At 42.6% G+C, this 18179-nt stretch overlaps 1 protein-coding gene across 3 annotated transcripts in view; it reads right to left on the reverse strand.

Moving 5' to 3' along the window:
• SNX9 (sorting nexin 9) overlaps positions 1–18179 on the reverse strand; it is a 112533-nt gene that overhangs the window by 19420 nt on the left and 74934 nt on the right. For all 3 annotated transcript variants that reach the window (XM_044243209.1, XM_044243200.1, XM_044243218.1), the window contains exons 6-10: positions 17080–17230; positions 13523–13607; positions 12235–12360; positions 11998–12115; positions 3454–3584 (exon numbers count right to left, since the gene is read on the reverse strand). In XM_044243209.1, coding sequence (XP_044099144.1) covers positions 3454–3584; positions 11998–12115; positions 12235–12360; positions 13523–13607; positions 17080–17230 — 611 coding nt within the window. The remainder of the gene's footprint in view (positions 1–3453; positions 3585–11997; positions 12116–12234; positions 12361–13522; positions 13608–17079; positions 17231–18179) is intronic.

The raw sequence follows: 18179 nt of genomic DNA on the forward strand, positions 1-18179 counted from the left end.
GACCACTCTGGGTGTGTTCTCGGGAGTCCTGGGCTCAGGCCGAGCTTAGGAGTCAGGGTCACAGTGCTGTCGGGGCGCCGTCTCTGGACGCCACTGGGGCACGACGCTCCATTCTGGGCACACTCCCCAGTTTATTTACCCATCCTCCTCCTGGGACCCCCCCCCCCACAGGGCTCCCCACGTGACGAGCACAGCTGCTCTTCGCGGGTCTCCCGGGACACACGTGCACCCATTTGCCACGTGGGTGGAAAACATTCAACTGGGGCGGGTAATGCCGGCCGCTTTTCCGAACTGGTCTGGCCCACTCGCACGCCCGCCAGCCCCGTGGGAGAGCCGCTCAGCCCGCCAGGAGCTTGGTCTCTCGGTCTTTCTCACGTCCGCCGTCCCAGGGGTCCGGCGGGCCCAGGGGTTCCCACTGTAGGTTTCCCTCGCCTGTGCGTGATGACTGAGGAGGTTAAGCCTTTTCCTACCTTTGTGGATGACCCAGACCCTTCTTTTACCAAAGCTACCTCACCGAATCTCTTCTTCTGCTGGCTTATCTTATGGATCTGTATGGGTTTTCTTATGTTCCAAAACACCGCCCTTTGTGGGTGATAGAAGTTCAGATCTTTAGCTCGTTTTTAGCTTTAAAGTCTTCTTCTGACACACAGCGGTTCTTCATCGCAATGTAGTCTAATTTATCAGCCTCTTCCTTTCCGTGTGACCAGTCATTTCTGTGTCAGATTTCAGAAATCCTTCCCTACCTTAGGGGCATGAAGATATTCCCCCACACCCCGTGCTACCTTCTCACAGCTTTATTATGCTGCCTTTCACATTAGACCTTCAAACTAGCTAGAACTAATTTTTTTTTTTTAAGTTATACAATGGAAACATTCAAAGACGTTTAAAAGTACAGAGAAAAGTCTAATCCTGCCCAGACTCAGCTGTCACAGGTATCAACATTTTGCGGGTCCTGGGTTTTCTATTCTCCTCCATTCTACCTTTTTTCTTCTTCTTGCGGATTTTATTTTTTTATTGGAACGTCCAGATTTTCCTGGAGGTCCCAGACATCGTATCATTTCACCTGTAAGTACCTTGAATAGATAAGGCCATGTTTTAGCAATAGAACCACAATTCCAGGGTCAACCCTAACAAAATCAATAGAAGATCGTTATGAGGTAGGGACTGAATTTCACTTTTCCTCAATGACGCCATCCAGCTGACCTGGCACCATGCCCTGGACAGGCTGTCCTATCCCCCTTGTACTTAGCCCCATCTTTGCATAAATCAAGTGTCCATTCTATTCTGTTGCACTGGTCTGTTAGTCTACCCTCATACCAATACCATGCCTTTACCATTAGTTCAGCTTTGTATTGAGTCTTCATATCTAGTAAAACCCTCTTCCCTCCCCCTTCATTCTTTTTCAAGAGTACCTTGGCTATTTTTAGTGCTTTGATTTGTCACACGTATATAACATCTTTTCTGTTCCTCAATCCATGAAACAGTACTGGCACACTTAGCTAGGTTTTATTTCTCTCAAAAATGTTTCATAGTTTTTTATGTAGCGTTTCTCTGTACATTTTCTTATACTTATTCCTAGATACATTTTTGTGCTGTGTTAGTTTTTTAGACTTTCATTTCGTTTTCAATTATTGCAGGTATGTATATATGTAATGTCTTCCATCCAGCTACCTTACTAAACATTTATTTCTAGTAACAGAAAAATTACTATCCATCCATCTATATAAGCTACTTCTGGCCAAAGAGTCACAGTTTTTAGTGATTATCTAGTTTTACACAGTCATTTAGCAGGTGAGGAAACTGTGACCAGGGATTCAGTGCCATGGCCAAGATCACAGAAGGAGTTAGAAGCAGAGTCCTGACTTCAAGTTCTTTCTTTTTCCTATTCTATCAAATCCACCCAAAACCCCAGTGTCTAGATGTATTATTATTATTTTTTTTAAAAATATTTTTCTTATTTATTTATTAGAGAGAGAGAGAGATCAGCAGGAGAAGCAGACTCCCTGCCAGGCAGGGAGCCCGATGTGGGATTCGATCCAGGTATGACCTGAGCTGAAGGCAGCTGCCTAACCAACTGAGCCACCCAGGCACCCTAGATGTATTATTTTTAATAATAATATTTTGTACAAAACACGACTTTTAGAAGTGCTTTCTGAATCAAATCTTCAGAAAATCAGGACTTTTGTTCAAGGCAATCAACTTGGGAGGGGACTACATGGAGTTTTTTGTCTACAAAGTAACAAAACGGGTTGACAGAACTCCCTCGAAGAACCCAGTTTCACTACTCTGTGGTTACAGGGCATACTGTGACTGATAATGACAACTCACCAGAGAAATCAGAGTTTTCCTGGGCCCCCTGCAAGGCTAGAGCTATGACTAGACAAGAAGGGACGAAGCACCTCCATGCTTCCCAGCTCTTGCCTGGTTACATGCAGCCCACTCGAGTGAGCCTGCCGAGTCTAGAAATCCCCAGCAACTGAAGATGAGGCCCAATCAGTCATACTGTGTTACGTGTGTGCCTACGTCTGTAAACACACACAGAGCCCTTATTACACCTAACACATAAATGTGCTCACATGAACAAGGGTAAGGAACTACAAAGCAGTTTAGCAAGTAAATCTCTGTCTGAAAGTTCCAACAAAGTATATAATATTCTGGTATTTGGTCAAACATGGAACTAATCTCAAGACTTTTTTCTTAGGATTGTAATGTATTTTGTATCTGCTGCTGGCATCTGAGCTAACTTACGCTTTCACTCTTTGCATTGTTTTCTAAGATATGTGATATTTGTTATGAGAGAAATATGGAGAAAACATCTCTACAGAATAAAAAGATAGACAATAGAGTAAAAGCTTATTGAGAGAGGAAAAGCTGTCTCCAAAGCAGACAATAATGAGATGTCAAACAGCCAATATTTTCTTGATTCTCAGCAAAGAACACACAGCCATTGGCAGAATGAGTATCCACGGGGACAAAGACAGAGCAGCATTATTTACTCTGAACGGGCAACTACAGTTCTGGAAAAATGACTTGGTTTTGAGAAGGATGATCCACTTCTGAGCCTTTTTTTTTCATGACGTTATTACACTGCGAGGTCAAAACAGGATCTGAAGGAATCATTCACTCTATCTCCCTCACTTTATGTGGATAATATCCTGCATAGTTTGGGGTCTCTCCTATTTTTAGAACCATCTAGGGAAAAAATTCTTCACCCTATCATATATTTTACCTCCTGCCCTCTCTGGGCCATTCCCAGTTTATGGAAACCACTCGGGCAAGCATCTTCCTCATAGCGTGACTAACTTCCCACAGTGAGGACTAAGGTTTCGGTCCCCTCTTATCTTTGGAGGAAATGTGAAATAGCTAACCAACACAGTTTTAACTTTCAGACATAAAATTGATGTGAATGTGATGATTCTGAACATGATCTAAGACTATCATAAGAGGGCTTACCTTTTCATCTCGGAAATTCAGAAACTGCTGGAAAAGCTCGCTTTCTGAGATCACTGGGTGCCGACACATCCTGGTCATCCACGCCTGGAGCCTCTCCATGCGCATTTTGATGAACTCTTCTTCGAAGCGACCTGGAAGGGGCACAACAAGAGTGACTGGGAGCATGCTGTAAAGCAAATTACTGTCACACAAAGGAAAAGTAGATACAAATATCTACTGGGTACTTGGTAGAAAGTAATGTAGTAACAGGTAAAGACCATGGCAATTTTTCACTAACTTAAAAACAAGCTGTAACACAGCGAATGCTCAGAGAGACATGGGAAAGGTATGACAGGCATTTTAGTTTTTAAGAAGGAGATTCTGATTAAAAAATTAAGTAACTTTTTAATTGTGACAAAAAAAATCACAGCCACAAAGTGCGATTTTCTTCAAGGATCCATTAAGTACTCAAACTCAAAAGCAAATCTTATCTAGGTATGAAAAACTTTGTCTGATAAATGAAGAGTATCTCAGTTCTGTGTGACCACATGAAGCTCTATAGGCAGGAAAGGGGGTGAGGAACAGAATTTAATAAGTAATTCTTACAAAGGGCATAAAATTTCTGTATTTATAAAAGTATGTCCCAACACAATATAATCTCAGATACACAAACTTAAACTTAGTATTTATGAAAAGTAACTCAGGACTGTAGCTCTTTATTCTGTTTGGTTTTTAAAAATTACTTAAGCCAAAAACAGAAAAAGACATTTTTCATGAATGCAGTAGTGCAAGCTACCATCTACCATCTCAGAACTTATGACCATTCTAAAACATAGCTTAATGAGAGATATTTCTGTTTTAAGAGCAGAAAGTCAGCCTAACAAGCCTGACATAGCAGTCATTGTGTGAACACGGAACAATTTATAAGCCTTCCAAACAAAACCACTATTAGGTAAAAGGCTAGCTACAGTCGAGTGAGGCAATCAGCTATTCCCATTCCCCTAAAACAATTCTAAAGCTGGACAGAACCCACCAAAAGTAAGTGTTCTGGAAATCAACCAAAGGCCAACAGCCATCTGAGAAGTGTTTATATTTGCAAATCTGCTGAACTTTACGCAAGAAGCATGGAAATCCGTGGCACTCTGAAGTGGGGCGGCTACTATCTCCCTCCGGCTGTCCCTGGGCCTCCCCACCCTCTCCTCAGTGGACAAGGAAGGTCTGCCAGTAAAGGCAGGCCCTGAAGGCTACGGCAGGTCCCCTGGTGAGGTGAGAGGCTGGCCTGATGTGGAGTGGGGGGACATGCCCGTGATCAGTGGTGGTGGCAGGGACAATCCAGAGGTGGTGAACGGAAGGGGCCAGTGACTCCACTAGCCAAGGTTGCACAACTGAGCCAACCATATTCCAGGCTGACGCTGTGTGCAGAAACAGTGGAGGCCGGATGGGATCCAAGCCAGCCACTCCTGGCCAACTCTGAGGCTGCACACACTTGTAAAGGAGACACAAGAAGGTCCACAAAAAAGTGAAAGCCAGGAGAGCCAACTTGAAAATTATCTGAGCTCTGAATGCAGTCTCCTCCCCACACGGAGATCCATCAGCAGAGGACAGAAGTCTTAGTGGCTTGAGGCAGGCTTACCACTAATCTACACAGACACAAGGGTGAACCCCAGGAAGCCAAACTTAACAGAAAAAAAAAACAACACAAAGATCATTGAACTTCAGGGAAGAGAGATTTCAGAGACTTGGCCTGAGCAAGTTACTTACCAAATAAACCAATAAACATAAATTAGAAACAGCAACCTTCAGAGACGAAAAATCAGAATCGAGAACTGCTAAAATATATTCTTTGAACTGTTCCGTTTTCAACAAAATATTAAGAGATCTGCAAAGAACCAGCAAGGCATGACCCGTACCATCAAAAATGTAGTCAACAGAAACTGTCTCTAAATGCCTCTGGATGTTGAATTTAGCAGACAAAGCAGCTTCTAGAAATACACTCAAAGGACTAAAGGAAGTCATGTTAAAAAATGTAAAGAGGGGGCGCCTGGGTGGCTCAGTGGGTTAAAGCCTCTGCCTTCAGCTCAGGTCATGATCTCAGGGTCCTGGGATCAAGCCCTGCGTTGGGCTCTCTGCTCAAGCAAGGAGCCTTTAAAAAAAAAAAAAATGCAAAGAGACATATGACATAAAATCACAACAAAGATTCTCAGGAAAAAGACAGAACTTATAAAAAAGACAGAACTTATAAAAGATTAAAATGAAAAGTTGGGGAGTTGAAAATACAATAACTGAAATTAAGAAATCACTCTAGGGGCTCAAATGCAGATTCAGGATGACAGAAGAAAGAATGTGGGAACCTGCAGATCAATAGAAGTTACCTAGTCTGAAGAACAGAGAGGAAACAAAAACAAAAACAAAAAAGGAAGCACAATGAACAGGCCTCAGAAAACATAAAGCAGGGCACCTGGGTGGTTCAGTGGGTTAAGCCTCTGCCTTCTGCTCAGGTCATGATCTCACGGTCTTGGGATCAAGTCCTGCATTGGGCTCTATGCTCAGCAGGGAGCCTACTTCCCCCTCTGTCTCTGCCTACTTATGATCTCTGTCTGTCAAATAAATAAATAAAATAAAAAAAAAAAAAGAAGAAAACATAAAGCACACCAAGGAACTGGTAATGGAAATCCCCAAAGGAGAAGTGAGAAATAAGAAGAAAAAATATCTGAAGAAGTAACAGGGGAAAGTTTCCCAAATCTGATGGAAAACTTTAACTGTACTTCTAAGACGCTCAACAAACCTGGATAGGATGAATATGAAGATAACCACACAAAGATACAGCAGAATCAAACTGCTGAAAGGCAGAAACAAAATCTTGGCAGAAACGAATAAAAAATGCCTCATGATGTCTGGTGTGTGTGTGGTCAGCAGAAATCTGTCAGTAGTCATCTGACTGACACCATGGGGGTCAGAAGCAGGGGAAAGATAAATTCATCATGCTGAAAGGAAAATTGTCAGCCATGAATTCTACAACCAGTACACCTACCCTTCCGAAATAAAGGCAAAACAAAGACATCCCCAGATAAACAAAGATGTGAGAATTAACCCATAGCAGACCTGTGTTAAAGAAATATTACAGGAAGTCCTTCAGACTAAAAAAATGCTACCTCAGGCTAAAAGGAAATTACCCAAATTCACACAGAGAAATGAAGAGCACCAGAAATATGTCAATTAACATAAAAGATGAATTTTTTTTCTAATTTCTTCTCTTAACTTCTTTAAAAGACACAAGGCTGTAGAAAGCAGAAATTATCATCCATATTGCTCAATTTATAATATATTGATATAAAATATACAATGATAAGAGCATAAAAAGAGAGGAAAACAGAGCTATACTGGAGAGAAGTTTCTATGAATTCTACTAGAATTGAATATGAAGTGCATTTTGACATTCCAGAAAGATGCGTATTGCATCCACTGAGGCAACCACTAAGAAACTAATTTTGAAAATTTAGTGGAAAAATTAGAGGAATTAAAACAGCACATTAGAAAATATTTAACACAAAATAAAGGCAGTAAAGAAGACCAGAGGAATACATAAGACACACAGAGAATATCAAAATGGCAAATATAAGTCTAAATGGGTCAATAATCATTAAATATGAATGGCCCAAAAACTCTAATCAAAATACAGAGGTTGCCAAACTTGCAAAAAAAGCAAGCTCCAACAATGTCGTTAATAAGAGACAGAGACTCAAAAAGACACTAACAGACTGAAAGTGAAAGATGGGAAAAGATACTTGCACACAGTAACTGTAGCAGAACCAGAGTGACTATATTAATAAATACCAGACAAAATAGATTTTAAGACAGGAAATTTTACTAGAGACAAAAGGATGCATTTCATAATTACAGAAGAGTTACTACATCAGGAAGATCATAACAGTCACAAACTGTACGTACACCCATCAAATAGAGATATACAGATATCTACAAATTGACTCAAATTTATATGGAAAGGCAGATGAAAAAACAGTCCAAAACTATTTTGAAAAAGAACCAAGCTGGAGCATTTACACTATCTGATTTAAAGATTTACTAATCAAGACAGTGTGGTATTGGCATAAGGATGGATACATAAATCAGTAAAACAGAATACAGTCCAGAAATAAAACCACACAAATGTTCAATTGATTTTTGACAAAATGCAAAGGAAATTCAACAGAGACAGAATACTCTCTCCAACAGATAGTGCTAGAACTACTGGATACCCCAATGCGTGACATAAACCTCTGCCTTATGATACTTCACATCTTACACACTCACTCACTCAAAACGTATCCAAAACTACAGAACTCTCTGGAGAAAATATCACCAGGAACTTGGGTTAGGCAAAGAGGTTTACCTCATGATACCTGAAACACAATCCATAAAAGAAACAACTGGTACTTTGAACTTCATTCAAATAAAAAGCTTTTCTTATGCAAAATACACTGTTGTGAGAAAGACAAGATCAGACAAATTATTTGCAAATCACATTACATGACAGAGGAGTTGTTTCCAGAATATAAAGATTTCTCAAAATTCAATAATAAGTAAACAACCTAAAGAGAAATGGGCAAAAGATTTAAACAGATACTTCACCAGAGAAATATGGAAGGGAAAGGATACTCATGAAAAATACTCATGAAAAGATGTTCAGTACGGTTAGTTACAAGAGAAGGGCAAATTAAAACAATGATTTCTAACAGACTTGTTAGAAAAGAGAAAAACTGACACTATCAAAAAGTACAAGTTAGGACGTGGAGCCCCCGAAACTCTCACCCACTGCTGGTGGGGGTTCCAAAATGGTAGAGCCACTCTGGAAGACAGTCTGGCAATTTCTTTTTTTTTTAAAGATTTTATTTATTTATTTGACAGAGAGAGAGATCACAAGTAGGCAGAGAGGCAGGCAGAGAGAGAGAGGAGGAAGCAGGCTCCCTGCTGAGCAGAGAGCCCGATGCGGGACTCGATCCCAAGACCCTGAGATCATGACCCGAGCCGAAGGCAGCGGCTTAACCCACTGAGCCACCCAGGCGCCCCTAGTCTGGCAATTTCTTAAACGTGAAACATACACTTGCCAAATGACCCTGTCATTCTACCCTTAGGTATTTACCTGAGAGAAATGGTAACTTATGTTCATACAAAAACTTGTATGTAAGTGCTTCTAGCAGCTTTGTTTATAAATGCCCCAAACTGGAAACCCAAATGTCTTCCAGTGAGTGAATGGATAAACAGATACACACAAGATGCGTGACCCTCAAAGGCATGATGCCAACTGAAAGAAGCCACCACCAGAACACTACATACAAGATGCTGCCATTTTCCTTTTGGTATTTTTTCAGAACCAGGGTCTAGTTTCATCGATATGGTCCATTTTTTTTTTTTTAAAGTTTCTATTTCATTTATGTTTGCTCTGTATTATTTTCTTTTTTCTACTGGTTTTGGCCTTTGTTCTTTTCTTTTCTAACTCATTAGGTGTATTGTTAGGTTGTTTGAGATTTTTTCTGGCTTCCTGAGATAGGTCTATATGCTTGGATTTATACTAATACTCTGGAAAAGGCAAATTACAGAGATGAAAAGCACATCACAAGTTAGATCTGGGGGAGGGGCTGAATATAAAGGGGCAGCTTGAGGGAATTGGGGGCAGTGATGGCTGCATATAGTGATGCGTGTTAAGAATAGTGGTAGTTGTCAAAACTCAACACTATACACCAAAAGGAATGCATTTACTCTACAGACGTTTACAGATTTTTAAATTTGGTCTTTCCTTTAGAAATTACAAGTACAAGTAAGCACAGATTTCTTTTAGAGAGAAGAGCACTACAGATCCACTCAGCAAAAACTCATTACTTAAAAGGTATCACATGAACAGCATGCCGAGTCTGGTCACTCCTGTATACTCAAACACTTCAATTTCTGCACTTCCTAGGGAGAGAGATCAAGTGCTACAGAAGATTAAACTATGAAGAAGCAAAGTTTCGCCCCCTTGGAAAGAAGACAACCCATCTGCTGGGCAGAGAAGACCCAGTAAGTTAGCACGATCCTGGGTCACATTCAATTCTCCAATCAGAAGAAAGTGAAGAGTATAATTATAACCTCCTCATCAACTGAAATTAACTAATTCATCAATGATGCTTAGAATTCCTGAAAAATTTTCTGACATTGTTGGTTTGCTTCCAAACTCTGATTTCAGATAGTTATTTTGTGCTCGTTAGGATTTTCCTATCAGGTTCCAGAGAACTAGAAAGAAGGTCGGGAGAAGAGAGGGATTTCTGATTCCCCATTTCCAACTCATCTTAGGTTTTCACCAAATCTGTGTGTATACCAGTCTGCACCCAGGAATAAAACCAGATTCATTCAATATGATTTCACAAAGAATAAAATCTATCAACAAATAAAAAACACCAGCTGGGAGTTTCTCATGGATTGATTATCCAGTCCACAGAAATACCATGACATCATCTACTTGGCCTTCCTTTCTCTTCTCTGCAGGATGTGAGTGAGAGGCAAGTTCATATAATCACGATCTTGTGGGGACCACAGGCAGGAGGCAAACGAGAGAAGGGAGAAATAAAGTGGCTTCTGTGCTTTTCGGTTTCCTCGGCACATATCCCAGTCAGTGAATCAAAGCTCAACTTTCTTCAGACCGAGTGGCTGTTGCTTCCTCGCTTTTCTGTGACACCCCCCTGGCTTCAGGCCTGCACTTGAAAAAAAAAAAAAAAACCAACCCAAACCTTCGTATGGGGGGACATCTGTGACTCTACGATGTTTTAAAGTAGCCCTGAGTTATCTTGATCGAGAATAAACAATGTATTAAAGCCTAAAAGACAGAAGAAATCCCTACAACCCTCAAGCAGCTCATTCGTCTGTTTATCCGGACACCACGAAGCACGTATTGTGCTCATCAAGCTGATAGAGAAGAATGTACAATTCAGGAAAACGGACAGAAATTTGAAAAGGAGAAAGGCAGGACTGAAGTCTTCATGGAAATCAACTTTAATTTGCCAAAGGAAAGCTGTGATGTCGAACAGTAAGGAGGGACAGTGAGTATGGGAACCGGGGGGACAGTGAGCGCCTGGGGTAGAAGGAAGCAGCGACCCATCTATGTCACACCGGCCGCCCTGGCTCCGTGAGGGACATGGGGAGCCACCCCAGGTGACGGCCAGGCTGTGTCAGCCACTGGGCAAGGCACCCCCACTTGGTTCTGCACAGTTTGGAATTTTTGACAAGTTTTCCAGAAAAAACAAAACAAAGCCACAACCGAAACAACTTCTGTAAAAACAAAACTTCAAAAAATTTCAGAGAAACCTAAACATACACCAAAGTAAAGCACAAAGTAAAGTTTTAAGGAGACTGGCGTTCTTATCCTCAGGGAACTCGTTCAAGCTCTGGCATCAGATTCCAGGTCCTGTTTGCGCAGTGTGGAGCAGAGCCTGCCGACCGGCTCAGCCCTGAGACGTGCACCAGCAGTGCATAGGCGATACCCGTCTCCATGACCCTGGAAGCGTCTGGAGCTGGCTCGGCCATCGGCTGCTGGACTTGCTCTCCAACAACCACCTCAGCTCCCGCTGAGTGAGGACTCAGCCCCCTCTGTCCTTTTTGACCCCCAGGAAAGAAGCCTTCCTTCACGGACCCCATACGTCCACACTCTGGGCTTGGGTCAGCTCTTCCTTCGAGACCCCTCCAGCGCGGACCTTTTAGGCCTTGACTCTCTATACCTATTAGTTACATTTAGCTGCAAATCTTCTAGCCCCGTATTAAAACTCTTCCTCATCTCCAGTAAAGCTCAGCTTCTTTCCATATTAATTCCAAGACAAACACACTGAGCCCTGAGTACTGATATTCCAGGTGTTATACAAGGCTGGAGGTTAAAAAAAAAAACAAACCCGCGACACTTCTCAAAGCAGACAGGAACAAATACTCTGTGTTTACAGGGGCTGTGAATTATCTACCAGAGGATCACGTGAGGCAGGAGGAGCAAGGCACACAGGACACTTTAATAAGAAAAGGGACGGAGTCATAATCAATGAGAAACAAAAACACTTAGATACTAATAGCTGCCAAAACACTTGAGTGGAAAATCTGGCAACTTCTTACGTTAATGCCCAGAGGCTCTGTGGCTCCTGCACCTGATGCCTCCCTACTTCCAATGAGAGCAACAGGGCCGGACCGCACAGCATCATTTGGATCAGATATTTTTACTTCCCTTTCAGGCTATTTGGATCATTTCTATTTTCCCAGGTGTTATTTTTCATATTTAAAGAATTCACGTATTTCTTTCATAGGACATCACGTAGGAAGGATGACACAATGACTTCCCTAGAACTTAAGATTGTATACAAGAACTCTGACGGAAAATTGTATGGAATGTTCTTATTAGGTGTATATCCTATACACAGTATATACGGATGTACAGTATTTTCCAAACTCGCACATCTTATTCTTCCAGAAGATGAAAATTCATTACTGATTTACATTAGGACAGATGCTCTACCCACTGTCTCGTTACTTGTCATCCTAAGCGTCACGCGCACTCACCTGTGACTTGCTTATCTGGAAGAGACGGGATGGGAATGGCTGACCCAAACTTAACCAGGAGACGTTCATATAACCAGTCAAAGTGCTTATACCTGTGGTTTACAGATCGGTTAGTGTTCTATAATACAAGGGAAAGAGAAGAAAACGTTACCAATGCCAACTACAGAAAATGAAGAAAAAGCACATTTTTGCTAGGAAAGCAAGCATGAGTCTGTTTTTGGTAACTCAGATACTCACAGTAGGTGTTAACTGATATTCAATGTAGCTTTTCAGACCATACATTTTGGAGCCTTTCCTGGGATCTGCTACTACACAGTCAAACGTAGAGGTAGGATAGACCCACATTGGGCCATAATCTCCAACCTACAAAAACGTTTCAGAGAGAGTTAATTTTGTTATATGGAAAAATAATACATTTGATATAAATCATCAAATGATTCTTGTTAGGACTACAAGTCCTTTGGACGGTCTTTCTTGCTCTTTGAAAAATTCTATGAATGCTCTCTGTTCCTAATAATGTTATATTTAGAGACACACTTGCTAGCTCTCCATGTGGACATCTCAGGCCGTGGAGAAGAGAGCTCTGTTTCCCTCTCCTCCGTGGTATTGCAGGACAGAACACAATTCCCCCCTCTCCAGTCCAGTTGTCTAGTTATATGTGATGAAGGACTAGTTTAAAAAAAAATTCCCAACTTTTCAAAATGTAGGAACAAGTAATAATAAAAAAAATCCAGTGTGATTTTTGCATTTTATCAAATTTCCCAGGACCTAGAGGTTATAGAGTAAGACCAGATGTTTCCTCCTCCTTGTTTGGGCCTGTGGTGATTACACTCAACCCCGCCCCCACCCTAGAGTTACAGGGGTAAGTCGTTAGGGTCCAAAGACAGCCAGAGTTCTCTTCTCCAGGATTCATCTGGAAATACAGCACTAGATAATGCTTAGAAAGCAAATCTATCAGCAATCAACATTTGGGTGAACCCAGAGAGCTTGTGTCATAGTATGTAATAATCAAGTTATTCTAAGAGAGAGATTCTTTACAGTGTCACTAACTCCTAGCCTTTATTTGCTCGCTCCTTCCTGTGACCTGACAGCTGGTTTACTGGAGGAAAAGACTAATCATTACCAGTGGGAAGGGCATCTTATTTGGATAATATACACATACTTTGCCCGGACAGAAACCTAAATATTTGAATTGGGTTTACTAAATACACAGAGTTGGTAGGAAAACAGCCTGTAAAAGATAACATCAAGACGCTTCAGAGAAGAAAAATTACGAAAAGACTACACACTACAGATGTGATTAGTTCAATTACTAGTAGTCTCAGAGATAGAAATTTAAAAATATCTACATACAATGACAGGCATCCCTTGGTGCTAATTATCTTTAGTACTCTTACAACACGAATACATATCATCAAATGTGTTACCAAAACCCTCCAGAAGACTAATAACCCTCTCAGCTTTAAGATAGTATAAAAGAGCTTAATTAGAAACGAAGCAAGGAAACAAAAATGAGCAAACTTACAATGATGGGAATTCTCTCTTTGGGTTTTGCTAGCTGCTTGGCCAACAAATACTGTTCCATTCCAGGTTTCGCAAATCCAGGAAATCTGGTCATGAAGATAAATGCCCGTGAGTCTCCGTCTTTCCTTTTAGAATTCTACGACTTTCATCCACCTTTACTTAATGCAACAGTTTTAACCTTGTTCTGCCTCTCAGATGCATCAGGACTAGGAAACTGGTAAATGAAACCCAAGGTAATCAGATTGTCCGATGGCCAATTAGTCATTTAATTAAGCTTTATCTGGTAAGAGGACAGTCTGACTCCAGAAGGTGTGATGTTTATGGATGCTGTTTGCTTAACTGGATCAGAAACACTCTATCGCCCCACAAAGCGTAAAGGGCGGCCTAGAAAACTGTCCCCTGGGGCACGGGAGAAAAGCATCCAGCACCGCCGTTAGAACACACGGAGCAGTGGCCACATGCCAGCATTTCTAGATCCAAATTAAAGCCACTTTCCAGCATACTCGCTCCAGGACGCCACAATTATCCCAGAGAAACCGTCACTATTCGTAAGCACTTGTGCCATTTTCTTTTAGACTCGTCTCAGAACTGGTTTATGAGACACAAAAGGAAACCAGTGTCCCCCTTAGTAAAGAGACCCCCGCACATTCTAAAACTGGAGAAAAGCTGGGATAAACACACAGCCATCCAAAGCACTACTTCTAAAGAGGACAAGATTAATTTGGGTTTTAGTTTTTTTTTTAATAAGCAGGAAAAAAAGACCCCCAGGAAGCAAAATCCCTACAACAGAAAAAGAAGCATCGTTTCTACAAAAAACCAGCGACACTACTTCTTTTTCATTCATATCCCAAATTAAAGGCCGATGTGATGGCTTCAGGGGCCTGCCTTTTCCTTCACCCTCAAACGACTTACCTCTACCCTCGTCTCCCTAGACAGTCTTTAGACAGGGCTCATACACGAGAGAACAAAGAGGGGTCTCGGAGCTGAACAGTCCTGGGTTTGAGTTCCAACTCCCACAATTAACAGCTACGTGACCTTTAGAGCTCCAGGCTCCTCATGGGAGGAACGGGACGAATATGACCTGCCTTTTACGAGGATAAGGGAATTAAACGAACGAGGGAACTAAATGAAGGTGTTATATGAAGAGCCTGGTATATGTACTCCTAAATTAAAATAATCTCTAGTTATGCCATCATCTCTTTGAAAGTATTCCTGACAGCCTCACGTACAGCTCTGGGCTTCCTCATCATTCTGAGCACACTTCGGCTCTGTCATTTATCGTGCGTAATCACCATAAGCCATTTGCACAGTACAGCAGACTGGAAGCACTTTAGAGAAAGTATCTGTATTTCCGGGACCCAGAGGAGTTATGGGAATACATGAAATGCTGGAAGGACTAATCTGGAACGTTTTATTAAAGAACCTATACTTCTGCTAGAGAACACTGATGGGAAAATGTGGGGATTACACAGAGTGACAACTCCCCAACTAGACTGCAAGCTTCTGAGTGCAGAGGCGCCATTCCACACTTCCTTCCGTATCCTTATGGATCACAGCAAACCTCTAGGACCAACTCATTTAATAGTTACTGAACTGCAGTGCAATTTATTAATTCCTTCAGTATTATCAAGACGGATTCTTTTAATGCTCGAGTACACTTCAATTTCTAATCTCCTCTAGTGTAAGGTTTATGCTCCATGACTGGACTACGGCTGTCATGTAAAATGGATCGACTGCTAAAAAATTTTTACGACTGCTACAAGTGAGTTATTTGTGTATTAGTCTAGTCAAATAATAGTAATAATAATAATAATAATAAAGAATGAACCATAGGATTTTAAACAGCTCTCAGCACCAGAAAGAGAGAGAGAGAGGGATGCCTCAAGAGGTTCTGGGTCAATTTAGGATTCCTCTGATTTCGTTTGGCCCTGAACTGAAATTTTCGATTAGAGAGAGTTTTGAATTAAAGCCAGCCCCTTTCACTCAGAGATGCAGAAGCTGAGGCTCAAACGGGTAACCCACTTCCCCACGATGATACAGCAGAAGACAGCAGAAGAGTGTAGGGCATGGGGAGGCAAGGGAGAGCAGGGGCAGGAGTCCGGCAGGAGCCAGAGCCCCCCTAAGCAGCCGGGAAGGCGAGGCCATGCACACCATTCAGAGTCTGTGCTTCCTCGTTTTCAAAATGGGGCTGAGAAACACTTTACAGGACAACGGGTTTCAATGCACTTGCAGTTACACTTATTTACATCACTGCAGACCACACTGAGAACTTCACCTTCCACTTTAAGAAACAGGATAGAGTGAGTATGAATGACTAATTTTATTATGCATGCAACTGAGCATGAAAATACCTAATGGAAGGAAGTGGCTACAGAAGGAGGAAGAACGTGTAGCTACAAGGCAGCTCATCTAATCATTTGATGCTACGTAAACCTACTGAGGGGAACTGGTGGGACTCAAACTTCCGTGTGCAGATCTAGACCCAGACCTTGACAGCCAGGTACACAGCCTTCTGTTTACAACTGCTCCCAGACACAGATGAGCAGTCCTTCCTGCTTTGAATCATGGACTTGGAACATGGACAAATAGTGGTAGTGATTTTAGAAAAACTCCATTAAGCAGGCTGTTGGAAGAAGGGAATTTGAGAATTTCTAGGGAAGTCATACAGCATGTCTCCTCTGAGCTACACCGTGTGAACTACACACTCATGCGGGATTGCCCCCGGGGAATCCCACGGTCCTCTGTCCACACTCACCCCTTCCCACACGCGCCCCTGTCAGGCACTGTGTCTCCAAGTACTGCCCAAACGCTTCTTGTTTTAAATCGTAGCGGAATCGAAGTGAAAACAAAGTCTTACCACACATTAGGCACAGTAGCTGAGACATGGCGGGCTGGACGGGGATCCTGACTAGATCGCTTCCCGCCTGTGCAAGCCCTGACACGTAACCGCTCTGGGCTTCAGTTCCTCCCCAGTGAACACAGAGGACCACAGAGGGGTATGAGGGTCACATGACAGCACACAGAAGCCGCTCTGCACAACGTCTGGCCCACAGTAAGTGAGCAACCAACAGGAAGACATTGAAAGGAGAGTTGTTGTTATTTTTTTTTTTAAGCTTTTCTGTGTCAGTAATGAGACCTCAATGTGCCAGGGAGTTGACAAAGGTAAAAGCAGTATTTGGCAGATCATTAAACAACAAATACTTCACTTTCAAATGAAAAAAAAATTCTTTCAATCAGCTTCTAGAGCGAAGAGCCAAACAGAAATGATCAAACGACACCCCAAACTTCACAGATTCCTGAAAAGAGGAAAGCCTCGTTGGATCTCCCATCTGTTTCTGCGTGTTCATGTTCCCCCACACCCTGTATTTTTTATTTTATTTTACTTTTTAAGATTTTATTTATTTACTTGAGAGAGTGAGCGAGGAAGAGCACACGAGCAGGGGCAGATGGGAAATGGGTGAGACTCGATCCCAGGATCCTGAGATCATGACCTGAGCCAGAGCCAGATGCCTAACTGACTGAGGCGCCTCGGCACCCCCCTCTGCCCTCCAAACCTACTTGTTGAGTGGCAGCTTCATGGAAGAGGAGCCGGCTCGGCTGTTGCCCCGCTGAGCACCCCCTGCTTCTGCTGCCTCTGAGTCCTTGAAGTAGGGAGCGGCAGACTTGGGGTCGTCCCAGTCTTCGTCCCATTCGTCATCGTCACCGGTGGCTGGAGGTGGGCACAGAAGATCATCAGTGAAGAAAAACAAAAGAAATACGTAGCCACTCATTTTCTGCTAAGACTACTGACTGCATCAGCCAATGAAAGCTCGATGGAGAGAAGATGTGGCACAGGCTTAGAACGCAGATGCAGCGCGCTGGCTCTCCAATCAGCGCTGGGCTGCAGCCAGAAAGTCTGCCTTTCCATGCACAAGACACATTAGATAATGAGGCTGTCAGGGTAACCAAAACCAGGGAAGCACAGGCTAGAGGCGGCTCCCAGGAGGATACACAAGCCAAGGCCTGCGCACAGGTAACTCTCAGTATAAAGCTGTAAATAAGCAGATCAAATACCCATGAATATCACGAGTATTGGGGAGGAAGGATGGAGGGCAGATAATACATTTTTGATGGGGATTTCTTTTAATTTAATTTAATTTAATTTATTTAATAGAGCACGTGTGCACAAGTAGGGGAAGCAGCAGGCAGAGAGGGAAGCAAGCTCCCCGCTGAGCAAGGAGCCAGATGCGGGACTTGATCCCAGGAAGCTGGGGTCATGACCTAAGCCAAAGGTAGATGCTTAACCGACTGAGCCACCCAGGCCTCCCAGGAATTCTTTAACACCAAGGTTAATACAGGTGAGGGAAGGACAAGGGGAGGGGCGGAAGAAGGGGAAGAGAAGAAATGAGACAAGGGGGCATCGGCAGACTGCATCCTTCTATTCGAACGCTGGTGTCTGTCGATGCACACGCTGCTACCAGCTTCCCCTCCTCCCCCCTCCTCCTGCGGCCTGCGCCTCTGTCTCCCACCCTGATGACCTCATGTGTCCTTTTACTATTAGGCAGAAAAATGCCCTGGGATCTCTGCCTTCGGGGTGCCATCAAAAGAAGCCAAGAAACAGACGCCAAAATGAAAATGATAAAGAACAGAATGTACTGGAAGATCGGGGCCGAGCTGGT

The sequence above is a fragment of the Neovison vison genome, chromosome 1, assembly GCF_020171115.1.
Source record: "Neovison vison isolate M4711 chromosome 1, ASM_NN_V1, whole genome shotgun sequence".
Lineage (NCBI taxonomy): Eukaryota > Metazoa > Chordata > Mammalia > Carnivora > Mustelidae > Neogale > Neogale vison.